This window comes from Aythya ferina, assembly GCF_964211825.1.
Source record: "Aythya ferina genome assembly, chromosome: 1".
In the NCBI taxonomy this organism is placed as follows: domain Eukaryota; kingdom Metazoa; phylum Chordata; class Aves; order Anseriformes; family Anatidae; genus Aythya; species Aythya ferina.
The window spans coordinates 164,332,421-164,360,405 of NC_140296.1; the positions used below are offsets into that span (position 1 = coordinate 164,332,421).

Sequence of the window (27,985 nt, forward strand, 5' to 3'; positions counted from 1 at the left end):
GCCCGTTAACGGCGCCCAACGGCCGCTAACGGCCGCCCTGAGGGGGGCACAAAATGGCCGCCGCTCCAGGCGGGCCGGGGGCGGGGCTCCCCGCTCCTTGCCGCGCGATTGGCTCTTCCCCGCGTCAATCAGAGCTCGGTGAGCGTTGATTGGCTCCGGCAGGGGAATCGCCTCAGAGGCGCTGCGCCGGGCGGCTGTGAGGCGGAGCGGGGCTGCTCCCCGTGGTCGCTGTGCGGCCGCCTCCGTCCCCTCCTTCGTCCCCTCCTTCCCTTCCTTCTCCCCCCCCGAGCTCCTGAGGTGCCGCCCCTGTTCCCCGCGTGGTCTCGGCGAGGTCGGGCTCTCGCCCTGTGTCCCCTCAGGGGCGCTGGGTGGTGGCCGGCCACTATGTTTGTGCTGGTGGAGATGACTGACACGGTGAGGATCCCCCCCTGGCAGTTTGAAAGGCAGCTGAACGAGTCCATTGCTGAAGAGCTAAACAAGAAATTGGCCAACAAGGTAATCTGCAGCGTGGTGTAGGCTTCGTGGCAGCCCTCTAACAACTGAGCTTTTTTTCTTTTTTTCTGCATTTTTATTTCTACATGTGCACTATCATAAAAGCTTCGGGATGAAGGCCATCCCCACAGACCGAAATAAAAGAGACTGGGACCAGAGACAGCCAGGTATCACCTCAAAGGGGGCTGCTGCTCAAAGGCCTCGTGCTGGAAGGGGAAGATACCGAGGTAGCAGATGGGCCAGAGCATCATAGAGAAGTCACCGCTGTCTTGTGTTTAGGGTAACAGTATGAAGCACGGCCTAAAAAACAAACACAAACCCATCTTGGGGCAATTAAGAAAGCCAGTGTAAATACATTTAGAACATTAATACTGGAAGAGAAATGACTGTATGTGACATGCTCGGTGCTGAGCACGGAGTGGAGGCAGGATCTTGGCGTTTGGCGCAGGCTGTAAGAAGCGTTGTGTCATGGGCCAGGAGCTTGCCCTTTCCCCGTGTGGCCTGTGGGACTGTGGTTAGCGTGCAGCTTTCAGCACGAGGCAGGTGCAGATGTCAAAATGCAGCTTGTCAGTGTGCAGGGAGCGCCAAAGAGCAGCCCCAAGCGATCTAGGGTTGAGGGTGGCAGATCAGAGGGACAGGTTATGAAATAACTCTTTCATCTGCTGATGACTAGTAGGTGCCCCAGATGTTGTAGGCTATGAAGCCGTGTTAGAAGTGGCAGAGAAACCAGGAGCTCTCATTTCTCCCCAGAGCCATTATAATTTAAGACAAAGGGAAGTCTAGAGGCCTTTGAGAACACAACCCTAGAGAGAAGCATGTTTGGCCTTTGGACAAGCACTGGGGCTGCTGAATGATGTCTTTTCTTTCCTGTGGGCAATTGTTTACTCTCATGGCAGGTCAAGTTTTTTAACCACTGAAAAAAAAAACACTGAAAAATGCCAAGGATTTCTGTTTGTAGCAGTGCTTTTTCCAGTGCCGGTAAAAACACACGTTCTTATAACACTCAAAGGAGATAGGGGATCCTCTGAAATGCAGCGTGGTTTGGGCTGGGGCTTTTGAAGGATTGTACTAAACCAGCCTCCCTCCCACCTTGCCACCCTTTGCTGCCTTCTTTTGAAGAGATGAATGCGGTGTATAAGCTTGAAGGGAGTTAACCTGGTAACTGATTTATTGCTTTTTTAATATATTTTTTTTCTTTGAACAGGTTGTATACAATGTTGGTCTTTGCATCTGTTTGTACGATATTACAAAACTGGAAGATTCATACATATTCCCTGGAGATGGGGCATCACACACCAAAGGTATGCTCTTGTCCCGAGCGTAAACTAAGTTCCCGTGTTAGATAAATTTGGTTTAAAGGAGCTTGCTGAAGTTCAGTCTTAACTCTGTTCCTACTAGGAGGGCAAGAGGAACATGGCAGAAGTCTCTTTGCCTTTCTTTGGTTACAAATACAAATTTCAAGAGCCAGTCCTGCCTGCCTTCTCCTGCAGTCCATGTCAGCTCTGCAATTAGAGCCATAGGTGTTGGATAAGGAAGGGGTTAATTTAATTTTAAATGATTGGAGATCTCCAAATAGAAAATAATTTATATTAATCGTTCTACTTTTGTCAAATATTTTGTCTTTTTGAAGCTTATTTTGCCAGTCAGGAATTTTGAAACGTGTTTCTAATTTTAGCATTCACACAACAGTTGATGCTGTTTTTCTAGCTGGAAGTTTTGCTGCTTTTTTGTTTGAGACTTAGACAGATCTGGTTCAGCATACATTTTAGGTGACTTTTTTTTTGGCAATAATAAATGATTCATCTTTTTACTTTTGTCTTTTGGCAAATCTGAATGGAAAATGGAAGCAAATGCATAAAAAAATATTAAAGTTTTTAAAGTTTGTTTCTTTAAATAAAATAGAAAGATGCATTTTTCTAGATCTAATTTTCAGTGTGGAAGTATTGCTTGAGTAAATGAAGTGTTTCCTTTTAGAAGGGAACTGGACTGATTGTGTGTGGCTCCCCTCATGTAAATTTAATGCCAGCAGAACTGACTCCCTGCAAATAAAAGCTTCTCGAACACTGAGGAGGATGGCAGACTCTCCTGCTTGCTTTAATCTCCATTCACTTTCTTAACTTTGAAATACTCCTTGAACTGAAACAGGATAATATGTTCTCTGCGAGTTTGCAAAGAAGTCTCCTGCTTTCAGAAGCTGAGATAGCATTTATTATTCCCAGGCAGCAGGATTTATTACCCTTTTTCTACTTTTATGTAGAAGAGCAGCACTGAGCATGGACAGCTAAAATGATGTTAAATAGCTCTTAAGTTTTCTTCTTTGTCTTAGTATAGCTTCCTTATAATTATAAATACTTGGTTAGAACCATAACTGGATTTTTCACTGAGGTTAAATAAGATTGTTAGAGGATCTGATTGACTTTGATAATATTGTGTACCACATAATTTAATTGGAAGAAGATGTATCTTTGCTGACAAAGATAAATGGAGCAGAGGTAGTACAAGAAGTATCATTTCAGCTGATATTCTTGGCCTCCAAAGAACGCTAACATCATAAGTAAAGCAGAGGCCTGCTCCACATCCATAATTTTTTGGTTTTATTCTGTGAAATTGAATTCTTGCAAGCTTGAAAAGCGGAGAACAGGATACTGATGATCAGCTGCTGTCATAATTTGTACAAATCAGAGCTCTGATTCCTGTTTTCCTGAACAAACCGGTACCTGTAAGGAAGGTGTAAAAGATGCTCGATGCAGCGTTTTAGAGGGCACGTAGGATGTGGGATTTTGCTCTAATGGCTGCCACCCTGTGGAAGGAGAATGGTTCGCTCGCGTGGTCGTAACGTTACCGATCTGTTTTCTTTCAAGTGCATTTCCGCTACGTGGTCTTCCATCCCTTCCTGGATGAGATCCTGATCGGGGAGATTAAAAGCTGCAGTCAGGATGGCGTTCACGGTGAGCTGCAACTCGGAACGTTAGGGACGGAAGAGCTGCAGAGCACCTGGAGCTGCGACGATGTCAGGCAGCGTAGCGCTCTGTGGAGGCTGGCTGGAGACATGAGCAGCCTCTGGTGCTGCTCCCGTCGGAGGGTGCTTGGTAGGCTGAGCCTGGCAGCTTCCCCTGCGCCTGATGGTTCTGCCTGCAGCTCCCCTTCCCTTTTGTCTCTCGTGTGCGTGCCCAAGAATAGGCAGGCCCATCTGGAGCTAGACTGGATTTATTTTCTCGCTTCAATTAACACAACTTTTTTTTTAAGGTGGTAGTATCAGATCGTGTTGGTCTGAAATGCCTTCCATATAGTTCCGTGAAAACTGATGAGTATTTCCTGTATCTGGAAACACAGCAGGGAAACATCTTTCTAAGACAGATGATCAACTGGGTACTGTATGAAGTGCTCAGTTGATGAGTTGCCTTCTGTTATTGTAGGAGTTTTCCATGCAAGCTCCTCTGTGCTCATTTGTTAAATCAGGACAAATTGATTATCGTGGGTATGTTTATTGCTGAATTTAGGCAGATCCGGTCTCTAATAAGCCTCAATATCATGAAATCTAACAGGGGAGGTGGAATTGATCTGACTTTCCTTTGGTCTTCATCTGACGTGTTACTTCTCTGATTTTTGAGCTCTTTTCTTTCAGGGACCTCTGTAGCATCTGACTCATTTCTTGGAACCGTGACACTTCCAGCCCTGCTCCAGGCAGCCTTTTTCTTTCCCAGCGGGCAGAAGACCGTGCCCTCTGTTGCTGCATGTGCTTCAGCTGGGCGGTTGCTTCGCTGCCAACTGAAATGGAGCATTGTGACTCAAAGAATAATTCCTGCATAATCTCAGCTGTCCTTCCCAGGAGAGAATAAGTCTAGAAATGCATTGTAGGAATTGCTGCGGTACTGCATCGTTGCGAAGAGTCATTTCAGTCTTAATCAGATTCTTTTCCCCACAGTTTCTATTGGGTTCTTTGATGATATTGTCATCCCCCCGGAATCCCTGCAGCAGCCAGCTAAGTTGTATCCTTTGATCACCCGGCTAACTTCACTGCTTCGTCTGCAAACATTGTGCAGTGCTGGCCCAGCAGCCATTCACTGCCGCAACAATGCAGGTGCTCGGTGGCAGAGGCTGGGCTGCTGTGTTGGGCAAGTCCCGCAGGCTGTTATCACAGCCGGACAGGCCCCACTCGCGCCTATTAGGGTCTGTGGGATCACTCTGCCAGCTGATAGGAACGAACAGCAGCGTCCCACAAACAGCCGCGCTGTAATCCCTGCCTCGGCTCTTGGCTGCTGCTGAAGACAGGGCGCAGGTTTTCCCACGTGGTGCAGTGTCTAGGTACGTGGCGTGTCTGATGGCCTTGCCTGTGGTAGGCAGTGTCTTCCTGGGGTTTGTTTGTTTGTTTTGGGGGCGGGGAGAAAAACCCCAGCTGTGTGCGGGAAAATCGGAGGTGAGGCCCTAGAATGTGCAGGGGGTGACCTAGGACAGCGCGCTGCAGCTCAAGAAGGGATTGTGGAAAGGCTTTGAATTGAGGGGATTCTCAGAACTGTAAGGAGGTGTTCTGCCAGGGGAAATCGTTCCCATCCTTAGCCCTTGGCGTGGCCAGCGACGAGGCAGAGCAGGTGTGGGTGTGGGAATATGAGACAGAAGAAGGGGCCCACGACCTTTACATGGACATCGGGGAGGAGATCCGCTTCCGAGTTGTGGATGAGACGTTCGTCGATACATCTCCCACGGGCCCGAGCTCTGCAGAGGCTTCTACCTCAAGTGCCACAGAAGAAGTGCAGAAGAAGGAGGCACCCTACACTCTTGTGGTAACCATGTGCATAATTCGTAGAGCCGTGGAAACAGTGTGGTTTGTTCTGGGGCTAAAATAGCATCGCTTTCCCAAGGAACTGATGGTGTTAAGCTGACCACGAAGCCAAGAAAGTCACAAAATCAAAGGAGTGAGAAAGGGGAGGAAGGAGATCGTTCTTGCGGTCGCTCCGTGCTTGCAGCGAGCTTTCACTGAACCACTGTGCTTGGTGGTGGAGCTCCCGTCGGGGAGGCTGAGTTGGGACGGAGTGGGATGCCAGCCCTGCAGGTAGGGCTGAGCACGCAGGGACCCAGGGCTGGGAAAACCACACCAAGGTTTGCACAGCAGCTGAGCGGCCTTTCCCAGGCCGTGCTCTGGTGTCAGTGGAGAGGTGGGTGGGGACCAGTGCGAGCTGTGTTTGCTCACGGTTGGGGTATGTCGGGAAGTGCTTGATTCTGCAGGTGCTGCAGGTTTGGTGTAGCATTGATGAGGATTAAAGAAATTTGGGCATTTGCAGGGCTGGGCTCTGACAGCGAGAAGGGGAATACCTCTTCTGTAGCTCACAGGGGAGACATTTTGTATTTTTATGCATTTCTCCTGTATTTTCCGTGCTGTTTACAATCGCTCACTCTCTTCTGCTCTGTGTGACCAGGGGTCCATCAGCGAGCCAGGCCTGGGCCTCCTGTCGTGGTGGACGAACAGCTAGCTGCAGCCAGCCTGCTCCGCAGCGAGGCTTCCCGCTGGGGATTTGGGGGTTACGGGATCCTGCTGCTGCTCCTGGGAAGCTGAACGAGAAACCAGAGCTGCCATCCTCTGCTTCCCCGTCAGCTTCCAGCCTGCCAGATCAAGACAGTCGCTTTCAAGAAACGCCTTCACTGAGCGGGAGAAATGAATTTGCAGGGACAAAAAGGCCTGAGCCCAGCTGGGGCTTTGGTCTCCTGCCCTAGAGGGAAAACTGGGGAGGTCTTTACTCGCCTGAGCTACGAAGGGAGTTGGACGTGAGTGAAAGCGGGAGAGAATGCTTGTCTAGAAGCATCGCTTCCTCGGGCTGACAGCTTGATCCCAGAGGGGCAGAATCCTGCCCTTTTCACAGGAGGTGGAAGAGAAACCCCAAAAGACTGGCGCTGAGAGGTGTGCTGCTGTGGAGGCTGGAAAGTGCTGCTGCCGGTGGAGAGGGGAAGCTGCGGTAACGTTCTGCTGAGTGGGAACTCAATGCACGGGTGAAGTCTGCCAAAGAGAACCGGAACGAGATCAGCTTACCCCAAAGCAACTCGGGCTTTATGAAGAGGACCACTGCGGAAAGCTGCAGGCTGCTTGTGGTGAAGGGAAATACTGTACCAGGAGGGCTGTATTTGTGTAGGAGGGGCTCAACCATGCTGGAGTTTGAAAATGCATAATTATGAACTGAAATGGACCAGTGTTACTTGAAGCAAGTTAAATGTGTTTGTGGGAGTGGGTTAATACCAGAAATGGAATAAATAGTAAAAATCACACAGCCTGCCTTCCTCTACAATTCCTGGAGAAACTGTTCGCTTCCTGCCTAGCAGGAAGGGAAAGAAGCTGCCTCCTGCAGTCCAGCTACTTGGATTTCAAGGCAGACCGCGTTGAGTGTCAGGACTAATGCTTTGCTCCGCTCTAACAGCCAGTAACAAACAATTGCCATCAGCCTCTCTGACAGCAATGAAAGGAAAGAGGGGAACAAAACAGGGAGTAAAATCTATGCAGGGCCCGGTGCCAAGCGGGTGATGGTGCACATAATTACAAAGCCAGCCACGTTTGGCAGGAAGGGGCTGTAATTCCCTGGGATAGCGGCTCTGCTAACCTCCAACTGCGAAAACAAAGTCTGAGTCACCAGCGCCCTCCCAGCAGCGCAGTTACAACCCCTTAATTCGGAACTGTTATTCCTGGTGCACTGCTCTAATTAAAAGGGAGCCTAGGATTCTTTAGGTTCACATAGTAACTGAGGTCCAGCTGCGGGGACAATGAGCTTACTGAGTGCTGGCTGCGCAGCAGTGCTCAGACACGCAGTCAGCTAGACGTGCTAGAAACAAACGTGGCAAAAAATCCCCACCCATTTGTAGGTAGAAATTTGGGTGAAGCAGGTTAGCGCCTCAACAGCCAGAGGCTCCCATGCAGATGTTTTTTTTCCCTTTAACCATGAAGTCTTTGCATAACAATACAAAGTGGGCAGGTAGCATTGAACCTTCAAGTTCTTTCCCACCCTCTCAGCCACAGCGAGGGGGAAAGCAGGAGCTGAAGAACCGGATTATGAAGACAATCACACGAGGCAGAAGAGATGGTCACAGTCTTTATTTCCATTTTAAATCTTTAGCCATCAGTAAAGTGAATGGGCAGAAAACAACCAACCGAGCAGACAAACCCACTTTAGCTGGTTATTTCCAAGTATAAATAACTGTGGGACAACTGAAATTGAGCCAAAATAGAAAAAGGGAGCTGGGGAATTTAAAAGACAAAAGTAAGCCTGGTTGCACTCCCTTTTCATAGTGTCAGTGAAGAGGAAGTACCATAACAAAAAGGAAGCTATGGTTACATTTGATCAGACATTTATTCCAACAGTAGGCATGGAATTGCACTTTCATGAAAAATGCCAAAGCTGAATCGAGTCCAGTGCACTGGGGGCATTGTGCGCACTTAGCTTGATTTCTGCTGCAGCTCCTTCATTCTGTTCAGGGCACTGCCAGCTTGAAACCACTCGATCTGTGACTCGTTGAAGGTGTGGTTCAACATGATTGTTTCTTGGCTCCCGTTGGGGTGCTTGATGATGCATTTCAGAGGCTAAGGGAAGAAGACAGCTTTTATTTTCCCCCTTCTTTTTCAAGGGAGCAAGTTAACCGAAACTTCTCACAGGAAAATCCCCACATGTTTTTAAAGGGCTGAAAACAAACTGGTAGCTCAGGGGTGGTCTTAAGAGAGAAGTGTGGTTGCAGTTCCTTCTAGGGAGCGCTCCTGCCTTAGGTAGCAAGCCCAAGGATTCAGAATATTGTACGAGGACTTCCCCAAACAGAACGACATGATCTGGTTCTGACCCCAGGCCACTGTATGGAGCATGTCCTCTGGCTTCCAGGCCACACAACCCATCAGTGCCGGTGCTGCTTCAGGCCCTCACACACAACCACGCTGCTCCCTGCCATGGGCACATCCCTGACCCTGAGAGCCGTGACAAGAGGTGCAGGCACTGACCTTTCCAGGAGCAAAGTCTGCCAGCCCCACGATGCTCAGCTTGTCCACAGGATGAATCTTGTTGTAGTCCGCCGGATCCGTGAAAGTGAGAGGCAGCAGGCCTTGCTTCTTCAGGTTGGTTTCTGCAGAGAACAAACAGTCAGGTGTACTCGTAACAACTCGCTGCAGGGATGAGGATTACCTCCCAGCTGCTCAGTGCTCCTCCGAGCAGTATTCCAACAGTAATTACAACCTTTGTAACAAAATCAGCGTTTCCGCTGTTTGTGGCATATCTAAGTGGGTATCTAACAGGATTCCTGACAAGAGCGACCACGCGATCTGTCAGCAGGTAGTTCCTTCCCGTAGGCGTTGAGCCCCGGGGCAAGGTGAACATCCCTGCCGCCCCGCCAAACACGTCCTGTTTATGCACACCGCGGGGGAAGCGCAGCTCACCGTGGATCCTGGCAAAGCTCTTGGTGATGATGACCCTGCCCCCCAAGTGACGAGGCTCCAACGCTGCGTGCTCCCGGCTTGATCCCTCACCGTAGTTTTCATCTCCAATAACCGCCCATTTGACACCCATTTTCTGTGACAAAAGAAGAAGATTGAGACTTCTGCAGCCACTCAGGTGAGGAATTAATGAACACAACCCCGACACATCGAAGGACAGAACTGGAGGAACTAAGTGCTTCAGAGCAGCTCGGTAGTGCTGTTCTGGCTAACACGGGCTGAAAAGGATCGCTCTTGGGCTCCAGAGCAAATCCTTGTTGCCACCTTTCCTTCTGTGGTCTTGTGCCGGGTCAGCATTCACACCGCCACGATCCCTGCTCTACTTCTGGAAGTCAGAGAGGAAGCTTTAACTTCTGTCTACCAGAAGAACCAATCTGAGACCGCTGCCAAGCTGTTCTGAGAGTGAAAGGACATTTCTTGGTGTTCCAGCCCAAGCTTTAAAGAACAAAGGGGACAAGAATAGAATCTAGACTAGCCGTAGGTGAATTCTTTAGCTTCACACAGTAACTGAGGTCTGTCTGCTCAGATAAAGAGATTTAGTTGTAGCCTGGTGACGCCAGTGCCCTGCAAGTTGTGCAGTGTCTAGAGGTGTTCTGCTCCCTTTACCTAGGGTTTCTGGTCCCCTTTGGTCACAAGATCCTCTGCCCCGCAGCAGGCAGGGACAGAATCCCCTATAAACTGCCACAAAGTACATCCCAAGGAAAAGGCTCAGTGCTGAATGAATTCACAGCTGCTGTTACTTGAGCAGGAGGGTGAGATCCTCGGTCTTGGCACAGAGCACCAAGTGCAAACACCCTCCCAAAATAGATGCTCCAGGAGACAGCCTCACCTTGTAGTAACGGGCTGTGTCCGGGACCGGCCCAAACTCCTGGGTTAAGGCGTTCCGCACGGAGTTGGCTTTGCCATTTTCAATGTTGATGGCGCCAATGAGCAGGTTGTTGGAGATGTTGTCCAGGTGGCCACGGAATTTCAGCCACGGCCCAGCAGCAGAAATATGGTCAGTGGTGCACTTCCCTTTTACCTAAGGGGTAGTAGAAGAGATCAGTCTCTTAGGATGAATCAATGATTTGACCATTCCTCAGCACTTTTTATTCTGAAGGACCTTCACATCTCTTTTTTAAAAGCACAAACCCAGGACAGCTGCGTCTGTCATAGAATCAAGACACTAAGGCAGAACACAATGGTCTAAGGCAGAAAGTAAAGGCAAAAAGAATGGTCTTTCTGCATGCTCTGGGCAGAAAGAAGATCCCTGTTCCAAAGGGCAGAGCTACAAAAGCAAGGCAAGCTATGACACCTCCTGCCATGTCCGCACTGCCCTCAGCAGCAGGTTTTGCAGGTACCAACAGCCATTAAGTTCTTCCTGGTACAGCTCAACCCCTCTGCTGGAGGAGCTCAGCAAGACACCAAGAGTGTTCCCTCAGAGTTCCCAGTCTGCATGGAAGCCCCCTCAACCTGTAGGAGCAGAATTCCCAGCCAGAGAGAACAAGCAGCCTTCCAGCTGGCTCCCACAGTGTTTCCAAAGGAGTTGTGCGTGTCAAACAAGCACAGCTCAGTATGGAAGCGCAGCCCTTGGGAATACCTGCAGCTCTCTGCTGCTGAGAATCAACAGTTCTCCTGAAGGACAATTCCTAAGGGACTGCATCTCAGCACCTATCACTCTGTTAGCTGAAGCTTTTGTCCTGTTAAGTCACCATGGAGAGTGAAACGAAACATGTCTTCATTAGGAGACTGAAATGTAATGTTTAACTATTGTGAAGTAACAATTTCTTTCTGTAAAATGGGAAGATGACACAAATACTGGTGGATGAGAAGATCCTAACGACCTCACTTCAGACAAAATGCATCTTAGAACAGTCAGATGTTAGAGATGCTGATTAGTGGCTATAGCTGGGACAAATTCTCCAAACTGTGTGGTATGGCTGGGATCATATTACAGGGTGTGACAAACTTCATTTTTCATGGTATTAGCTAACGACTAGCCCCAAATACAAAAGTCATAATATGTAAAGTATCAGAAGGAAACACCACCACAAGGGAAGCAAGACCCTTGCTTCACTTCCCACAGCAAGGCAGCTGTAGGGGAAGGAATCTGTCAGCTCAAGGCACACCCAAAGCTTCTATCAAAGCTTCAGTCCACGTGCAAATCCCTGTTTGCCCAGCCCTGTCACGGTTGGTGCCCCCCCGCCTTGCTGCTGACCTTGATGAGGATCAGCATGTCTTCGAGATCCTTGCCATCCCACTTATCGAAGGGCTCGAGGAGCTGGAGGCGCTGGCTGGTGGGGCTCACATCCACGTGCTGCCCGCTGCCATCCTTGGGAGGGTACTGATAGGTGTCCTGGCCTGGGTCAAATTCCTTCAAAAGGATAAAAGAGGAAAGGAAAATCATCAGTCTCAGCCATCCCCAACAGCATGTGAAGAGAACAAGCCCATTTTAACATTAAAGGCAGTGCATGGGAGTTCCCCTGCAACATGTGAAACACTGACAGCAACAGGCCTCCCCTCCCTCCATCTCCAGGGCGAGCAGTTACCAGCTTGGGCAGCTCATCTGCATCAGGTGCTTCAAGTTTAAACTTCTTCCCATCCGTTCCTGTCAGGTAATCTGTCTCGGGGTTAAATTTCAGAGTGCCAGCAATGGACAGGGCTGTGACAATCTGAAAGAAAAACAACGATTTAAAGGCTTAGTCTTCCTCCCATCTCTTCATTTGAAAGTCCTGTGCCTAACAAAGCAGCCAGAAGGCTCTCGAAGTTACACACCTGAACTACTCCCCACGCCCCCTCCGGCTGTCTCTTACCTCTGGGGAGGTCACAAACGCATGAGTCTCTGGGTTGGCATCATTGCGACCTGTGAAATTCCGGTTGTACGACGTAACTATTGTGTTCTTCTCTCCTTTCTTTATGTCCTTCCTGTGAAAGAAGGAAACGCTCGTCAAATCCAGAGGGAATATTGCTTCTAGATAACTGGCTGCCAAAATCTCCAGGCTTGGTTGTGGCAGCAAGCACTATCTTTGGAAACATGAATCAGCGCACACATGTTTTCCTCCCCTAAGCACAGCCTCAAAACCAAGGACAGTGCAATGCCAAGTCAGACTCTGATTCCTGGAGTAGTTTTTGTAGCCCATGCTGTGCACTGCCGAACTGTCTGAACAATAATCAAGTACCTGCCCTTGGACACTCCACCATCAGTAATGACAGAGCCAAATGAGCATGTGTCTCCCATGTCTCTCATCTCTTTTATCAGGATTTTCCTCACAGCCACTCCAGTGATTGAAGGCAGACCAATCACTCTTCCTATTTTAGAAGGCCCACACAAACTCCAGCCCATCCTCTCAGAGACAACCGATCTCTTTCCCAATTTTTCCCCATCAAAAACCTATCGATGTGGCCATTCTTCAACTTCACTCATCCAAAGGCTCAGCATAAATTTGCAGTGTATTTCTCCTCCTCCAGTGCATATCAGGCAGCTACAACCAATGGCTGGCGTGTTTAATTCCCCGTGTGTGGTATTTACTACCAGATTTGGCTTCGCAGAGCGCTTTAGGAGCTGAGACACAAAGCTAGCCACAGGTCTGTCTTTCACTTTACCTGTCCCACTGGCCAATGCAGGGCCCACAGGCGTTGGCAAGAACCAGCCCTCCAACATCTCGCAGGATTTGTGCCTGGGGACAGACAACAATTTCATTACTAGTGGAAGGGAAGCCTGGAATACATCTCTGATGTTGTTCTTTCAGAGAAAGAGGAGGCTCATCTTCTAACAGAAAGCACCAAGCCTGAGAAAATTCCTCTTCTTGTTTCACTCGCACGTTTTGAGTAATTTTCATAAATACAGGGGGTTGATGCCAGGAGAGCTGTAAGTTAACGCTGGGGAACGGCACAGGAAGATTTACCATGAAGTTCCTGTTCTCTGCCTACTTTGAATTGAGCAAAAAAAACAGCTCCTCAGAGACGTTTCACTGAAGCTGGTCTAATTAATTTTCAACACATTTCCTGGCAGTGTAAGGAGTGATTTGGTAAAAGTACAGGCAAACATGCGCCTGCTCAGCCCATTCAGCAAAGGATCCAATCAAGAGGGCAACTGCTGGTGAAAAGTACAACTGCAGACAGAAATAAAAAGCTGACTTGTAGACACACCTGCACATAAAGGCTCATGTAGTTGATCCCCAAGCTGTGACAGCATCCAACACTTAATAAATAGTAGAACCAATTAACACATCGTTATATGCTGCTCCCCACAGAAAAGGGGAGAAGACACATGGTGGTTCCTCTATGGAAACACTGGAGTTTTCCCTTATATTTAGTCTAAACTGGGACCTACTTCCTACACACACAGGTTTGCTCACATCCCAAACTGTTCTATAAGGAGACGAGTGGATAAACATCACAGGTCAGAACATTGCCTGGGTAGCTGCAGGAGCCAGGGGCACAGTAACACAAGGCTGGTTGCTATATCAGTCACTGCACCTCGAGCAATACGTGAGGACAAATTTAAGAGGTTTCCATTAGTCACTCCCAGACTCCCGAGCACCCTCTGGAAAAGTTTAACCTTTACTGTTAGGACCTGTGAAGAGCAGCCATACTCACGTAACCGTCTCTTTCAATGGTGGCTCGGATCTGCTCCGAGCCTGGAGTGATTGTGAACTTGGATTTGCACTTCAGCCCATGCGCTAGCGCCTGCTTTGCCACTGCTGCAGAGCGCCCCATGTCCTCGTAGCTGGAGTTGGTGCAGCTGCCAATCAGGCCTGTGGTGTTTGACAGAGACAGGGAGGTGGTTAGTGCAGCCCTGCTTGCCTCTCCCTGCGGAGACCATCTCTCAGCAGCAAAAACAAGAGACAAGCTCCTTTTCCACTGACACGGAGCCTGAAACAGTTTCAGGTGCAAGCACTGCCAAGCCTCCCAGCAAGATGTTGAGGTCACAGGCAGGCAGTCCCTCAGGCTCTGGAGGCTGTAAGCCAGAACACGTTACCTGCTCACTAGGCTGGTTATTGTTTCACAAGGTCAGAGTGCCACCTACGTGCACTTTGGTTAGGCAAATTACCACAAAGAGATATTCTTTTAGGAAGAGAGAAAAGGCTACAAATCAAGATGAGAAGAAATTGAGGAAATGATTAAAAGAAGAGGTGGGTGCCTCGCCACGCATATTGAATTTTAAATTTCCCAGCCCTTTCAACTTCCACCTCAGAGCCCACTGGTCTTTCTTCACCTCACTTATCTTGGGCTAGACCCAATGCACCGTTTAGTTTTGGTATAGGCATTCTGTAGTCCTTGGGTAAAACATCCTTTGTTACAGCACGAAGATGACACAAGGACATAGCGATGCAGACAGCACTCTGATGCTAACCAGCAAAGAATGAAACTCAGCTTTCAGCTACTGCTGCTCTTGATCCTTTTGGTAACACTACTGAATAACTTGTTTCTACCTGGGATGTGGCCTTTACAATGCACTTCCATTCTTTTCATTCCCACCCTGAGCAATTCCAGAGAAGCCAGGGAGTGTAGCAGCATCCACACCTTCCCTTTAGGACAGCCAGCATCAACTTTACTACAGCCTGAGAGCTCAACAGCCTGCTTGGGGAACACACAGCTGTGCACCTCGCAGATCTCTGCTGAAAGCCCGTTTGTGGATTTGACCAAATGTGTAACAGGTAACTTTCCTGGCAACCCAATCTTTTAAAAATTTCCCACAAGGGGAACAATTTGCCTCGCTCCTGAGATCAAAATCCCTCCAGCTATCCCAGATCTAGGCCACATGTGAGAGGCTACTCACACCTGAGAAAAAAAACAAAGACTCCTCTTCCCAGCAAATTCATATGCCTATGTAGAAACAACACCGCAACAAAGTCAAAGGGCACAGAGCAGTAATTAAAGGCTTAGATCCCAAGCTGTATGACCAGCTGCTTATCCCAAGACAGCAACATTTACGGCACAAAGATGAAGGCAGAGGAAAGAGCAAATGCTACCCACCAACTCTGATATCAACAGGCCAGCCCTCCTTTTCTGCCACAGCACCAATATCTGACACAGGGTGTGCCAGGTCTGGAGTGAAAGGTCCATTGATATGTGGTTTCAGCTTTAAGAAACAACGACAGAGTCAGAAATTACAGTAGCCAGGAAAAAAAAAAAAAAAAAAAAAAACAGTTATGAAAGGAATTGATTTGCTATCTGGAAGCTGTTTAAATAGGACTCGGCTGCCTGAGCAGAAGCTGTTAGTGGAACAGATCTCAGTGTTTGTTACACGTTTTAGCACAACCAGGGGAGCTGCATCCAACTGCTCAGTCCTCATTCACATGAGGCAGTCTCATCACGACATCCGAGATGGCAAGCAGCAGGGAAGCCTTACCTCACTGAGGTTGATTTCTATCACCTGGTCGTATTGACAACCAGAATCCGGCACCAGGTGTTGCTTGAATTCATCCGCCAGCGCAGCTATGTCTGGAATAAGAAAGAAGGGAGACCTGAAAAACTGCAGCCAATATGATGGAAAAGAGGAAGACCAGAACAACTGAACACAGGGTCCCTCAGCTACTTCCCCAGGCACTTCAGCTACAGACTCCCTGCTTGTACACGCAAGGACAGAAGCCACATCAGACACTGCTGCAGGAGGATGCTGCTCCCAGAGAACACCTTCATTCAAACCCACCCTTCTACCCGCTTCAACCCAAAAACCCTCTTACCAGCTCGCCCAGTCTTGCCCAGGTATTTCTTCATCCGTTCGTTGTAAGGGAAGATGGATGTGGTAGCTCCAATTTCAGCCCCCATGTTACAGATCGTTGCCATCCCTAGTGAAGGAGTAGGAGGAAAGACCACAGGGTCAACAAAGTCCGAGGCCACCCAATTCCTCAGAAGTCAGCTTATGGAAAAGACAGCGAAGCCAAGAGAGATCAAGTGCATTAGGCACAAACCTAACTCCATGGCAGACAGGATTCCAGACAAAGATTCCAATGACAGAAAAAAAAAAAAAAAAAGATTAAAAAAAATCACTTGTGGCACTGGGATCACCCACGCCTTTCAAGGACACAGCGATGAAGCTGTATGAGTTGCTGTTTTATGTTTAAGGAGTTAGAAGCAGGTATCACAGGTCAATGCTCTCTGATTCAAGAGAATACAAATCCTAAATTACTCTCAGATGGTAAAAGCCAAGTATTCCAAGTAGCCAAGCATTATGAATGGAGAGAAGCCCAGTTTAAAGCTACTTTTCAAGCCAAAGGAAGGAACACCTCTCTCAGTTTGGTCCTGACTAGTATTGTTAGAGACAACTGCAATATCTGCTGGTTCAAATTCAGCACCTGAGACCCACAGCTTCTTACCACAAGTCTCCAAGTTAAACTGCTGCTTTCTAGTCCCCCCTCTGCTCTGCTTTTCTGAAGCTTTTTCTTTAGCAGCTGTCACACATTTCTCCCCTGCCCCAACCTATTTCTCTCCTCTACTCACACCCTATTTTAGGCTGAAATGAAAATGTCATCTTTTACTACCCCCCTAACATCTCCATCCTCTAAGCATATGGCGAAATACCTCCATCCCTACTCTCATCCTGACAGCACCCTCCTTCCAGGATTCCTCACAATTAACCACTCAGCGTTCTCACAGTCACAAGAAGATTTAACAGCAGTCCACAGAGGTTTTTCACCTGTTATGCCGCTCTCACCCCACCAGCTTGCAGAGAAACAGGCTCCCAGTTTGCTGTGTACTGGTCACCCAGCCAGGCTGAGGGAACATTTAACACTTCTTGCCCGATTCCCCTCCCCTCACACCTACCTCCAACAACAACCCACTCCAGATCAGATTCCTGGTGCCTTACCAGTGCAGGAGATTGAATCCACACCAGGCCCGTGGTATTCGATGATGGCGCCTGTTCCACCCTTGACCGTGAGGATGCCAGCCACCTTCAGGATCACATCTTTAGGAGAACTCCAGCCAGAAAGCTTGCCAGTCAGTTTTACACCAATAACCTTAACAAAATGAATTAAAACAACAATAAAAAATGTGTACTGGTACTATTTCCCTCCAGCAATCAAGAGAATTCCTCAGGCTTCTTTCTCAGAATCTGGGTGGTCACCAAAACACAAAGGAGGAAATCCTGAAATACCACAGCACACGCACAGGGGCTAAACCTCCGGTCAAGGCCAACTGAAGACAGATCACCATTTGCCTACCTCTCTCAATCCCCAAATTAAAAAGGCTGGAAACAAATTTCCAAGATGCCAGCAAACCATAGACGAGCTGTTTGAGCCAGCGTGATTACAAACCAGACTGTTAATGGCAGGTAGTGCCTTACATATGTTTCTTCCCCATTTTACATCTCACGCCCCACATAGAGGATTAGTGTTCCTTTTGCTCCTACCTTTGGGCACTTAAGCTCCCAAGGGATTCCTGCCATGACATCCACGGCATCAGCTCCACCCACGCCGATGCAGATTCCTCCCAAGCCACCTCCATTGGGGGTGTGTGAATCTGTGCCGATCAGCATAACCCCGGGATAGGAGTAGTTCTCCAGAATGATCTGAAAAGAAAAATTGATTGCTTGCTCGTTTGTTTGGAAAGTAGGGGGAAGACACTAAGAAAGCCAACAAGAATATAGACTAGTTTTTATGTGCAGGTTTCAGTAGCAAGAAATTTAATTTCTTTTGGACTGTAAGTTCAGTTGTATTTCAACCCCCTTTTGGGGGTTGCAATGACTGAATGAGGTACCGAGTCTTGGCCCTTGCTCATCCCAGGACAGTACGAAAACTTAAACAACGATCTTCCCTTTTTCACTGGAACACCTCTTCCTTTCAGGAACCTTTGTTAGGGCTCAGGAAGCTGTTCCTTAGTCTCCAAACCCTTGATCAGCTGCTGAGCCAGCCAGTTCACCTGTCCAGTGCTAACAAGGCCTTTTGCAGACTTTCATTATTAGCAAAACCAGAGTCTTTTACTGAAAAATGATGACTTTCCTATAGTAGTAAGCCAGTTAAGAATTCAAGCTAATGAAATTCTTACTGTTGGTATGTGCCATACCAACATTATGTACAGCCCTTCTGGGAAGCACAGAACTCACAGCACATCGTACAGAACAGCCTGGGCAGAATTACAGCAGCCCTTTAAGGTAAAAGTGAAGATTTTTGCCTGTAGTACTTCCACCTTCACATACACATGCAAGAAAGGTCAATTCCAAGAGCAGACTCTGAAGCTATACAGTATGTCCAATTTTCTCCAGCTTTTTTCCCTCAGAAAGTGACCCACAAGAAAGCTGGTAACAACAATAGGGAGCTATGTTGCCACATGACAAGTGTTGTGTGTGGTTTCAGGGCAGAAGTAACCTGAGGTGCTCCCACAACCTTTTGGGGAGTTCACCTGTTCCATCTCCTTTCTCCATTGCGTCACACCAAGCTAAAGTAACCTTGTAACTCATTCCATAGCTAAGAAAAGACAGCAGAGAGCTCTTGACTGCACCTGGTCACAAGTTCCCTGCTGACAGGATGTTTAACAGTCATCTGTTCTCCCCTCCACTCCTTTTGCTTGTGCTGCACTTCAACTTTTCCTTCCTGCAACTCAGGAACAATGGAAAACCTCTCCTGGACATCCACAGCAAATCAACCAAAATCAAGGTAGGGAAGTCCTGCTAGAGGTGTTGGGTTTAAAAAACAAAAACCCTCATCACATGCTAAGTTCTCTTGGGATGGTCATATTCTTTTGAGGTGCAAGTGGTACAGCAAGCGAATTTCAGACCTGAAAACCCATTGAAAACTCTTTTGCATTTTATTCAAATCAGATAGCAACTAGTTATGTGTTGCTGTTCTTGAGTTCTTAAAGCTGCTCTCTCCTGTTTTTGTTTCTTTAAATGGAACCAAACACATACAAAAGAGCCTTAGAAAAGGTGTATTCCAAAAGCTTCCTTCCCTGCTCCCGAAAGGAGCCCACGTTAGCCCTAGGTAGCTATTTTCACGCCATCACTTCACTCTCCCAGGCGTACCAAGATGAGCCAGCTCACTAACAGTTAAGATCCTTTGATTCACGTGGCCTGCTGCTGGCGCTAACTAATCACGCATCAGGTTACACTTTGACAAAAATAACCTTTCAGTAAAAACATTGCTGTCAAGATAACTGAAAGGGAGCAACAAGAAAGTTCACCTGCCTCAGAGAAAGCGAGTGGTTCCTCTGACCTGGTGAAATTCTCTATGGGTTTGTACTCGACCTCTCCCCATACCATAAGGAGGAAGAGCCACTGGATGTTCAAAGGCTACAAACACACACTTTACCTGGTGAATGATTCCTGACCCGGGTTTCCAGAATCCCACTCCATACTTGGCGCCAGCTGTTGCTAGAAAGTTGTACACCTCCTGGTTTATATCCTAGTCACACAGGAAAACACATGGTGTTAGTAACACATTTCGTTCTTTGGCAGATCATGAGCTCAAACACGCTCTCATCTTCCCAAGCCTGTTCATAGTTTGCTCCACAGCTTTGCAGCAGCTAGAGGGAGGTGCACAACGCTCCTAAAATCGAAAGAGATCAAGGCTCTTTGCCAGTCAGTTGTAGCAGGCCACTTGATTTCATCCAACTTGTAGCTCTACTAATGCATCTTTTTTAGTTTCCAATGTCAAATCACACAATTCAAGGCAAACCCTGCCAATGAGGCATTGGAGAATGCCCTGCTCGTTTCTTCTACTCTCACAGGGTATTGTAACCTGTTTTTCTCTCTTCTTCTTACCCCTCCCTTCCTTTTCTACCAGCTGTTTCTTTTGTTTCATGCATGCTTTGCAGACATTTCAAACCTCCTGATAAGCATTTCAGCTTTATTTTTTACGGATGAAGAAATGGAATTGGAAGTTGCTCGCTGCCAGGGGAGCTGGTGGGTGTCGTTTCTCATTCTGCTGAGTCCCCTGCTCAAGGCTCACACAATGCTGCCTTTCTTGCTGCGCCACCACTGTTACTCGTGGAGGTCACACCATGAAAATCGCTTGTGAGAATACCCACGGTTGCCAGGGAAGTATGACAGTATTGTGTCCTGATAGTTCTTGGCAGAGGAGCGGCAGAAGAGATAAGATAAGCTCCAGGAGGAGGGAGCTCCTTAAAGACTGTTCTCAGGCAGCTCCGCTTCAGAATAAAGAGAAAGGGGAACCGGAGATAAAGGCAGAATTGTCTCAGCACACATTTGCTGAAGTTTCCCATGAGGCAGCAGCAGTTCTTTAAGCCTCGTTTTCCACTGGGAGTCAGGTCACTTCACTCTGTTTGTGCATCCCTCCCCCAGTAAGGCACGCTGATGTGCCAGGAGCAGATCCAAGCCACCCTGTGGCCTGCCAGCATTCATTACGTGCCAACTGGCAGCTTCAGAGGCAGAACCCAGTCAGAAGAAGGCAGGACCTTTAGTGGGGCTGCTCAGAGCGGGTGGCAGACAAGGAACGCTGCTCAGCTCCGGGCTGCAGCCAAACACCATTGCACTGCAGAGAACAAATGCGGGAATAGGGGAAAGACAGGAGGTGAGGGAAGAAAATCAAGTCTTATTTAGTAAGGTCCCAAATTCGTAATCTCACAACTTGGGCCCGAGACAAATTGTAGAATAAAAACTCCCCAAATTTACTCTTGAGTGGTTTACATTGCTTTAGTCTAACCTGGAGGAAAAAGCCAGAAGTACTCTGACATCAGGAATTTCTTAGAATAGATACAGACTAAAATCTTAAAATGCAGCTGAGCACCCACAATGTGTTTAGAACAGATTCTTCAGTTTCAGTATCAGGGTCCAAGTCAGAAGCCTCCTGGCTTTGATAATGGATTTATGCTATGCCCACTTGGAAAAAAAAAAAAAAAGGCTCCCCACACATCCCTGCTATGCTAACAGGATATTCTTCCCTGGCAGATTTGTGGTGCTATGTGGGACAGAGGTGAATGTGTTTACATTTGACAGAACCCCCTTAGGAGGAGTAAGCAGTAAAACTGTGGGGGAAATGTTTAAAAACAAACAAAACCCATTGAACCAGAAGTTGGACAAACAACATTGGAATTCCCACATAAAACCCTTCCTGCCTGTATGTACATTTATTACCCATCCTTGCTGGTCTTGAAAGCTGCAAATGCTTCAGGAAGCACCAATCACTTGCAAGTGGTTTGGGAAACAGAAGGAGTAAGTTGCTCCCCCTTCGCAGGATAAAGCAGTGCACTGCAGACACGCTCAGGAAGCTTTTCACGCTGCCATACACAGCACAACTCCCTAGAGTAACCCATCTTCCTTTCCTACCCTTTGAAATAGATTTTTCTTTACCTGAAACATCTTCTCACTCTATGGAACACATATACGACTTGTGATTCCATCATTAGCAGATTAAGAGCTAGTGCCTCCTGTTCTCATGGTCCTTTAAATCATGTCGTAGATGAATCTCTGGTGAAAACCCCCCACAGCCCTGCTTCTGCTGTTTCTTTACTGCATCTGACCTATCTACTGAGCTAACCACCGCAGGTAACCTGCTATCATGCCTGACTTTGTGGCTGTCCTGGAAAAAAATAAATAAAATAAAAAAATCCCTTCCCTAGGCTGGAAAGAAGCTTTCAAACGGCCTGAATTTACGTCTCTGCAACAGTCACCTTGGCCCTTCGAAGATCCTTTTCACCACCTGACTGAGCTTCTATGAGGTGATCGCAGTGGATGGTGGAAGGCACGGCCACTTTGGGCAGCCCGCTGCTGATGAACTGCAGCATTGCCATCTGAGCAGTGGCATCCTGCATGGCCACGCGATCCGGCCGCAGGCGCAGGTAGGTCTTGCCTCGCTCGATCTCCTGCTTCGCGGGGTCATCCAGGTGGCCATATACAATCTTCTCGGACAAGGTGAGGGGACGGTCAAGCCTGGGGAGACAAGAGAAGAATTTGACATCCGCACGTTGTGTGCTTCAACATTTGCCCCTTTAAGCATGTAACAGAGCAAAGATACCCTCTGCTTCCCTTTACCACTCTAAAATACAGGAACACACAGCAACCTGCACGGTTATCTTACGGATCTAAAATATCAACTGGTAGCTGGCTGAAACAGGTGCTTGGTCCAGAAAGTTCAAAAGGATACAAACCGAGGGCACTTTGTGCTTTCTTTTACAATCTCCCTACACAGCAAAGGAAACTTTGACTCTGCTCATTTCTCAAGGTCATACTTCAGGACAGCAAATGGGGAGGTAAGAGAGAGGTCAGACTCAATTCACAAGTACCAGATCCCACAGCAAGGAAGGACAACTAAGCGGAGTTTCGTGAACACAGACCTGTTGTCCTGCAGGCTTCTGACTGGCTGTCTCAGCTGAGGAGCCTATTTATGTCAGTGGTGAGATCTTCTGAGAGGTAACTAAGTAGACACAACGACTTGAAACGAGAGTTACCACATCTAACAAAGGACGCAGAGACCGAAGGACATGTCTGACAAGGTAAGTGGAGCAGGAATGACAACTCAGCAAGCCTCTATCAGCAGATTAAGGTCACCATGTTTACACAGACTACGAATTCCTAGCCCTCCTTTTTGTGCCTAACGCCTACAGCGGCACACGGGAGAACGCTCACCGTCAAAACAAGGTGCAAAGGAGCATTAGCCTGCAGTGCCCGCTGCCCACACGCTGCTTCCCCAGACAGGCACAAGTGCCAATATGAAGGCGGGCATTAAAAAAAGAGGACAGAGCCCTTGCTAGCGCCTCCTCTGCACTGACCTGGTTCTCTACGTGTCACAGTGCCTCATCCTAACCTCCAACCCTCCCCGGTGCCCCACACCACTGCATGAGACTCCACAACTCGTGTGTCACTACACTGGAGACTGCTATGGCTCCGAGCTGCTCTCCCTGGGAAACATTCCCTTTGCCAGAGCCCTGTGATTTTTTTTTATTCCCCTCCTCTCCCATCACTGCAGAGCTAAATTCTGTGCATTGACCCAACCCCTTCCCTTCTCCTTCCTCCCCCCTTACCTCTTACGGACGATGTTGATGTTCTTCTCCAGCTTTTCATAATTTATGTATTCATTAGGCTCAAAGTGGCTCATGGCCACCTTGGCGCGCTGGGACAAGACAGGTGCGACATGGTAGCGCCGTATCCCACCATTCAAGGCATGCTGCAAAGAGGAGAGCGTTAGTGCTGCAACCCTGCACAGGGAATCCCTCTGGCATCAGTAAAATACTTGCTTTTCAGTTGTTATTCCTGGGATTTTACAGGAACAGAAAGTTTGCAGAGCTTTTTTTTTTTTTTTAAAGACACAGGGAACATTGGATCACACAGTGCTACATGTTGAGTTAACCAGTGAGACATCAGGTTAGCCAGCTAGCATTTACTAAATTATTTTGTATTCCCATCTGAAGCACAAGACGCCTTCTGTTTTTGTACGAAATCTTCTTTCAGGCAATTCTGAGGTATTCCCTAAGTGAACAACAGCTGGATGTACTCCTGAGGTATTACAGCTATAGTGGAAAAGAACACATACAGCTTCCAAATCTGTATTTACTCGCTGGTACTGAGTTTATACGGAAGGATGGGCAGACAGAACTGTACAGGACTGAGAAAACACCCTTTTTGCTCCAGCATTACATACCAAGCTCCCCGTGCAGGGTCTCTGCACCCTGCCCCAAGCACATCATTACACGCTGCATAAGGCGAGCTGCATTTCAGCGCTAGCCAGAGTGACTCCTGTGCATGTGCTCGGTCTCCAACACAACAGGAGAGGCAAGCTGTGGACCAAACACTTTTGCTTCACCCATCTGGCTGCGGGGACATCCTCACCTTGCCCCACAGGTGAGCTAACAGCAGGATGGATGAGCTACACCACAGGTTCAGCAGGAAATGCAACCAGAAAAAAAAAAAAGCCCAAACGTCCCTTGGCCGCCTCCAGAGTGAACCAGTCCCCTGGCACATGGGAGGAGGGCAGGCTACATCAGGTACCTGTCCAGCACCTGACCTAGAGGGAGCAGGTCAGTGCCAGGGTCAAAAGGCTCTCCAGCAGCTGCGAAAACTGAGTCAGAGGGCAGCCTCCACAAAACCTCCCAAGGATTTGGCACATGCATTTCTTACATCCTTTGGAAGTCTCTGTCACCGTTGCTTTCTGTCTGTTTCCAGACTTCCAGCAAGAGTCTAGACTTCCTCCTCCCCCAGCGTTACAATTTAATCTTACTCCTGTGTTTCCTGTGCCCCATCCCTGGAGGTGCTCAAGGCCAGGCTGGATGGGGCTTTGGGCAGCCTGGGCTGCTGGGAGGAGTCCCTGCCATGGCAGGGGGTTGGAGCTGGGTGGGCTTTGAGGTCCCTCCCAGCCCAAACCAGTCTCTGATTCTCTGATCTACTTTACACTGACAGGACTTTGGATGTATGATCACAGCACCAGACCCTGGTTTTGCATTACCAAAGATGCTAATCAAATCTTTAGCTGTGTATTTTTTCATTTTTCTCTGTGAATATTTTTCCCCCAGTTTTCTTTCTACCAGCATTTCAAAAACTGTCAAAACCAGCCACGATCAATGAGACGATACCACCAGCTTTTAATCCAAATCTTGTTTTATTGCCCTTTTGATAACATTTACCAATGTCTTCCATAATAAAATGTTCAGGAGATCTAGGGGAGATCCTAACAGCTAGCACACTACCAACAAGGGCGTGGTTTGTTTTCTTACCAAACAATCCTAACCTCTTACATATCCACCTTTCTGTAGGAACAATACAGGTCTGTGGTATTTTAGCAGCCGTGCGTGGTTTTTGTTAAAGGAAATCCGAGGTGAACACGGCACTACAGGAGAGCGTTGCTCTCCCAGAAGCGCAAGAGAAAGCAGTCATCAGATTTCACTCGGCTGCACTTCAAGCTCAGAACTTCCAGAACATATCACACGTGTCAGCAGGGAGCCTTCTCCTTCTCCCACTGGAGGAAAAAACAACCAACAGCTTCATTCCTCCTGTTGCTTTTTATCTAGCTGCCACAGTTTGTCTTTGCTTAGTTCTGTTTATCTGTATGTTCTTTATTTTTTAAATAAACTTCAGCATTTACCCAGAAAGAAATAATGCTGTGGACAACACCTTTACCTCATAAGACATCCTTCTTATTTTGGAAGCCTCCAGCTGCTGGAGTGGCTGGAAGACACTGCGGGGTTTCACCAACATTCATGGAACAATCATCCCTTCCCCAGACCAGGAAAGGCATTTTGTTTTAATGCAGTGATTCCTTCTTTCTCCCACAAACTAACCCAACTGGCATAAATGATCAGCTGAGTTCCTCCACGTCACCCCATAAACGGAAAGCTACGTTTCACCAAAATTCAGAGCACAGAAGGAGAGCAGATTTGCAAGTTAAAGTAATGGTGGAGGCTTGGCAGTATTCTAGACTGGGACCAGAGCTGATGATGATCAAAATCTGAAGCAGGGCTCCCCACAGATCTGAAGAGAGGTGCAGAGATTTCATTTCAGATAAAATTCAGATAAAACCTTTTCAGTTTGAGTACGTATGTCTATACACCTTTGCACTTCATGAAATGGCCGTGTGAAGTTTAGTATTAATCAGAATGCTATATAGTCAAATTTTAAACACAGAAATAGAAATTCAAGGTAGTTGACTTCTGTTTGATCCCCACCACAGCTTCAGAGCACCAGACATGGAAGGGGAGAGAAGTGAGCCCACTTGAGAAGGATCCCAGCTGGACATGGAAGCCTGGAAAGCTGAGGGTCTGCACCTCTCCTTTTTTCCCCCGTATCTTCTGAAATGGGGTGGCAGAACTACAAGATGAAGTCACCGGACCAACAGCTTCCAGCTTCACCCCCCCTCCACGAAAGAGGTGGTGGTTTGGGGGCTTTGGTTTTGGTGAGTAGTGACAGGTGCCTTGAGACCACTAGCCAAGGGAAGCGGGCAGGCAGTGCTGTTAAGCTCTGGACTGAGCACCCAGCAGGCTGCTGCCCAGTGATCTCTTCTCATCTGGCGTTGAATTTGTTTTCCCTGCACCAGCGTCCCTTATCCACATTTCAGTCAAGGAAACCACTGCAGGCCTCCTAAGGCCATCGGTATTTTGGTAGGCGAAAAGCTTCCTCGAAAGACACGGAAAAGCCAGCCTATTACATGGGTGATTCATTTGAAAGCCTAAAGAAGCCAACTCTTATCCATATAGATTTGACAAGCTCATCTGAGAGCTAGCTGCCTTATGTTTAGCTCACTGCAGCGAGTGGTCCAGATGCAAGACTGAATTTCTGAAACTCACATTTTGGCACCAGATTAAGTCCAGTAAGTCAAAGTTTGTGGTCAAAAGAGTAAAACTATGCTATGAGCACTCCTATCCCAGAGAGCCCTCCTAGAAATCCTAGCTGAAACCCAAAATACCATCTTTCCTCATCCCCCCTAGTCTAAGAACACCAGCCAAGTTTCCAACACTGACCATGGTACAGCCTAAAAAACTGGTACGGTATAATCAAAATCTAAATGCAGTCTGGTTTCCCAGACCCACTGCCAAAAGGCGACCAAAATTAGCGGCCTGAAGATCAGTCCAACTCTAACCAATGTTTTTTTGTTTTTTTTTTTTTTTTCCTTGCCAACACACACAAAGCTCACCAAATGCAGTTTCAGTACTCACATACAAGACCTGCAGTGAAACCCCAACCACTTCAGAGTTTTGTACTTCTCTCAGTCAATCCCCAGCCAACGTGGCTCAAGAAATGGAACGCTGCTAAAAGCATCTTTCAGGCAGGCATGAAAAAGCCCTCAACCCTTTGAGGCTATTAGAAGAATTGTGCTATAAATAGGGCAGTCGGCCTGAACCAGGCTAATTCCAATTTATTTCTCCGAGATAAGCTTCCTACAGAGTTCCAAAAGCTGTTTTAGGAGAGGCGATGAGCAGAACCAGTGTTAACAGCACGTGCCACGCTCAGTGCTGACATTATCACAGTGACTGGCACCATCATCTACTTATGCATTAAATCTTTAAGGCTGCTAAACACGGGGAAAAGAAAAAAAAAACTATTTGCCTACTACAGAGATCAAACAGACAAATGTTTGATTACAGCCAGCTGATTTTGTCCTTTAAAAGGATACACAACTGATAACCCAGGACAGCCTAAATGCTGAATTCCACAGGGTCTCTGCGCTAGCACAGCCCTGGTTCTGTGTCACACAGCATCCACCTTACCAGCTGCCTGCCTGCTCTCACCTGACGATGCACCATAAAACGAGAACCAACTCATTATCCTAATAAAAGCCTGGCCTTCATTTTACAACTAGCCATTTCTGTCCAAAGTGCAAATTAACAGCTAATTAAGGACCAACGATGAATGCACTGAGTTGACCAAAACAGTGCTGTTCTCTAACTTTCACTTAAATGAAAAAGCAACTCTTTTGTAAAACTCCTACCTCTAAAGCAGCGAGGTATTAGAAAATAGGAATTAAGCTTTTAAAATGCGTTCAGAAGGCTGGAGCCGAGCTATCCCTTCAGCCCCCCCAGCCCCGGGAGCACGCTCGCCAAGGTCACAAGAGGCGAGGCGAGGCGTTGAAGCGCCCCGCGCCCTCCTGAGGGGCGCACGGGCCCCCTCACCGCGGTTAGCAGCCCTAAATCGAGAGAATTTCACCCCGACGTTTGGGGCCGCGATTATTTAGGGCCATTTATCCGAGGGGGCCCCGCGCCGGGGAGCCGTGAGGCGCGGCGCGAGGCGCGGCCCGGCGGCCGTTAGAGGTCACGGTGGGCTGGGCGGGAAGAGCCGTTACGGGCGGCGGTTGGGGCTACTGGGGGAAAAAACAACGCTTTTGGGGCTGCTTATAGGGCTGTTATATACATATACATATAGATAATATATATTATTTTTTTTTTCGCGGTCACCTTGCGCTCACCTTGAGGAGCCGCCGGGCCGGCCCCGAGCCCCCCCCCTCTCCCCCCGAGCCCCCTCCCCGCCTCCCCCCCCGGCCCTCCCCGCGCCGCCCGCCGCCCGGCCGCGCCGCCGCCCCCCGCGCCCACGCACCCGCAGGCTGGCGGCCAGCAGGCAGTACGGCGCCATCTTGTGCGCTCCGCCGGGCCGCCGCGCCCCGGGATGGCGTCACCCGCCGCGACCGGGGGGGAGGGAACGAGGGAGAGGGAGGAGCCGCGCAGGTCCTGGCAGGGCGCTGC

General features: G+C 48.2%; 2 protein-coding genes across 2 annotated transcripts; one reads left to right on the forward strand and one right to left on the reverse strand.

Annotated features, from left to right (window-relative positions):
* Positions 1-171: 171 nt before the first annotated feature.
* Positions 172-6,742, forward strand: POLR3H (RNA polymerase III subunit H). The gene is made up of 6 exons (XM_084523695.1): positions 172-495; positions 1,697-1,793; positions 3,354-3,440; positions 4,418-4,481; positions 5,066-5,273; positions 5,907-6,742. Exons 1-6 carry the CDS (start codon positions 385-387, stop codon positions 5,958-5,960), a joined length of 621 nt encoding a protein of 206 aa, XP_084379821.1. The 5' UTR covers positions 172-384; the 3' UTR covers positions 5,961-6,742.
* Positions 6,743-7,549: 807 nt separating this feature from the next.
* Positions 7,550-27,957, reverse strand: ACO2 (aconitase 2). The gene is made up of 18 exons (XM_084523686.1): positions 27,840-27,957; positions 22,844-22,986; positions 21,494-21,752; positions 19,174-19,266; positions 17,280-17,438; positions 16,737-16,887; positions 15,613-15,717; positions 15,279-15,370; positions 14,903-15,008; positions 13,523-13,680; positions 12,527-12,600; positions 11,737-11,848; positions 11,473-11,595; positions 11,142-11,297; positions 9,774-9,965; positions 8,888-9,020; positions 8,456-8,577; positions 7,550-8,050 (listed from the first exon to the last, which is right to left on the reverse strand). The coding sequence occupies exons 1-18, from the start codon at positions 27,873-27,875 to the stop codon at positions 7,907-7,909; spliced, it is 2,358 nt and encodes a 785-aa protein (XP_084379812.1). The 5' UTR covers positions 27,876-27,957; the 3' UTR covers positions 7,550-7,906.
* Positions 27,958-27,985: the final 28 nt, after the last annotated feature.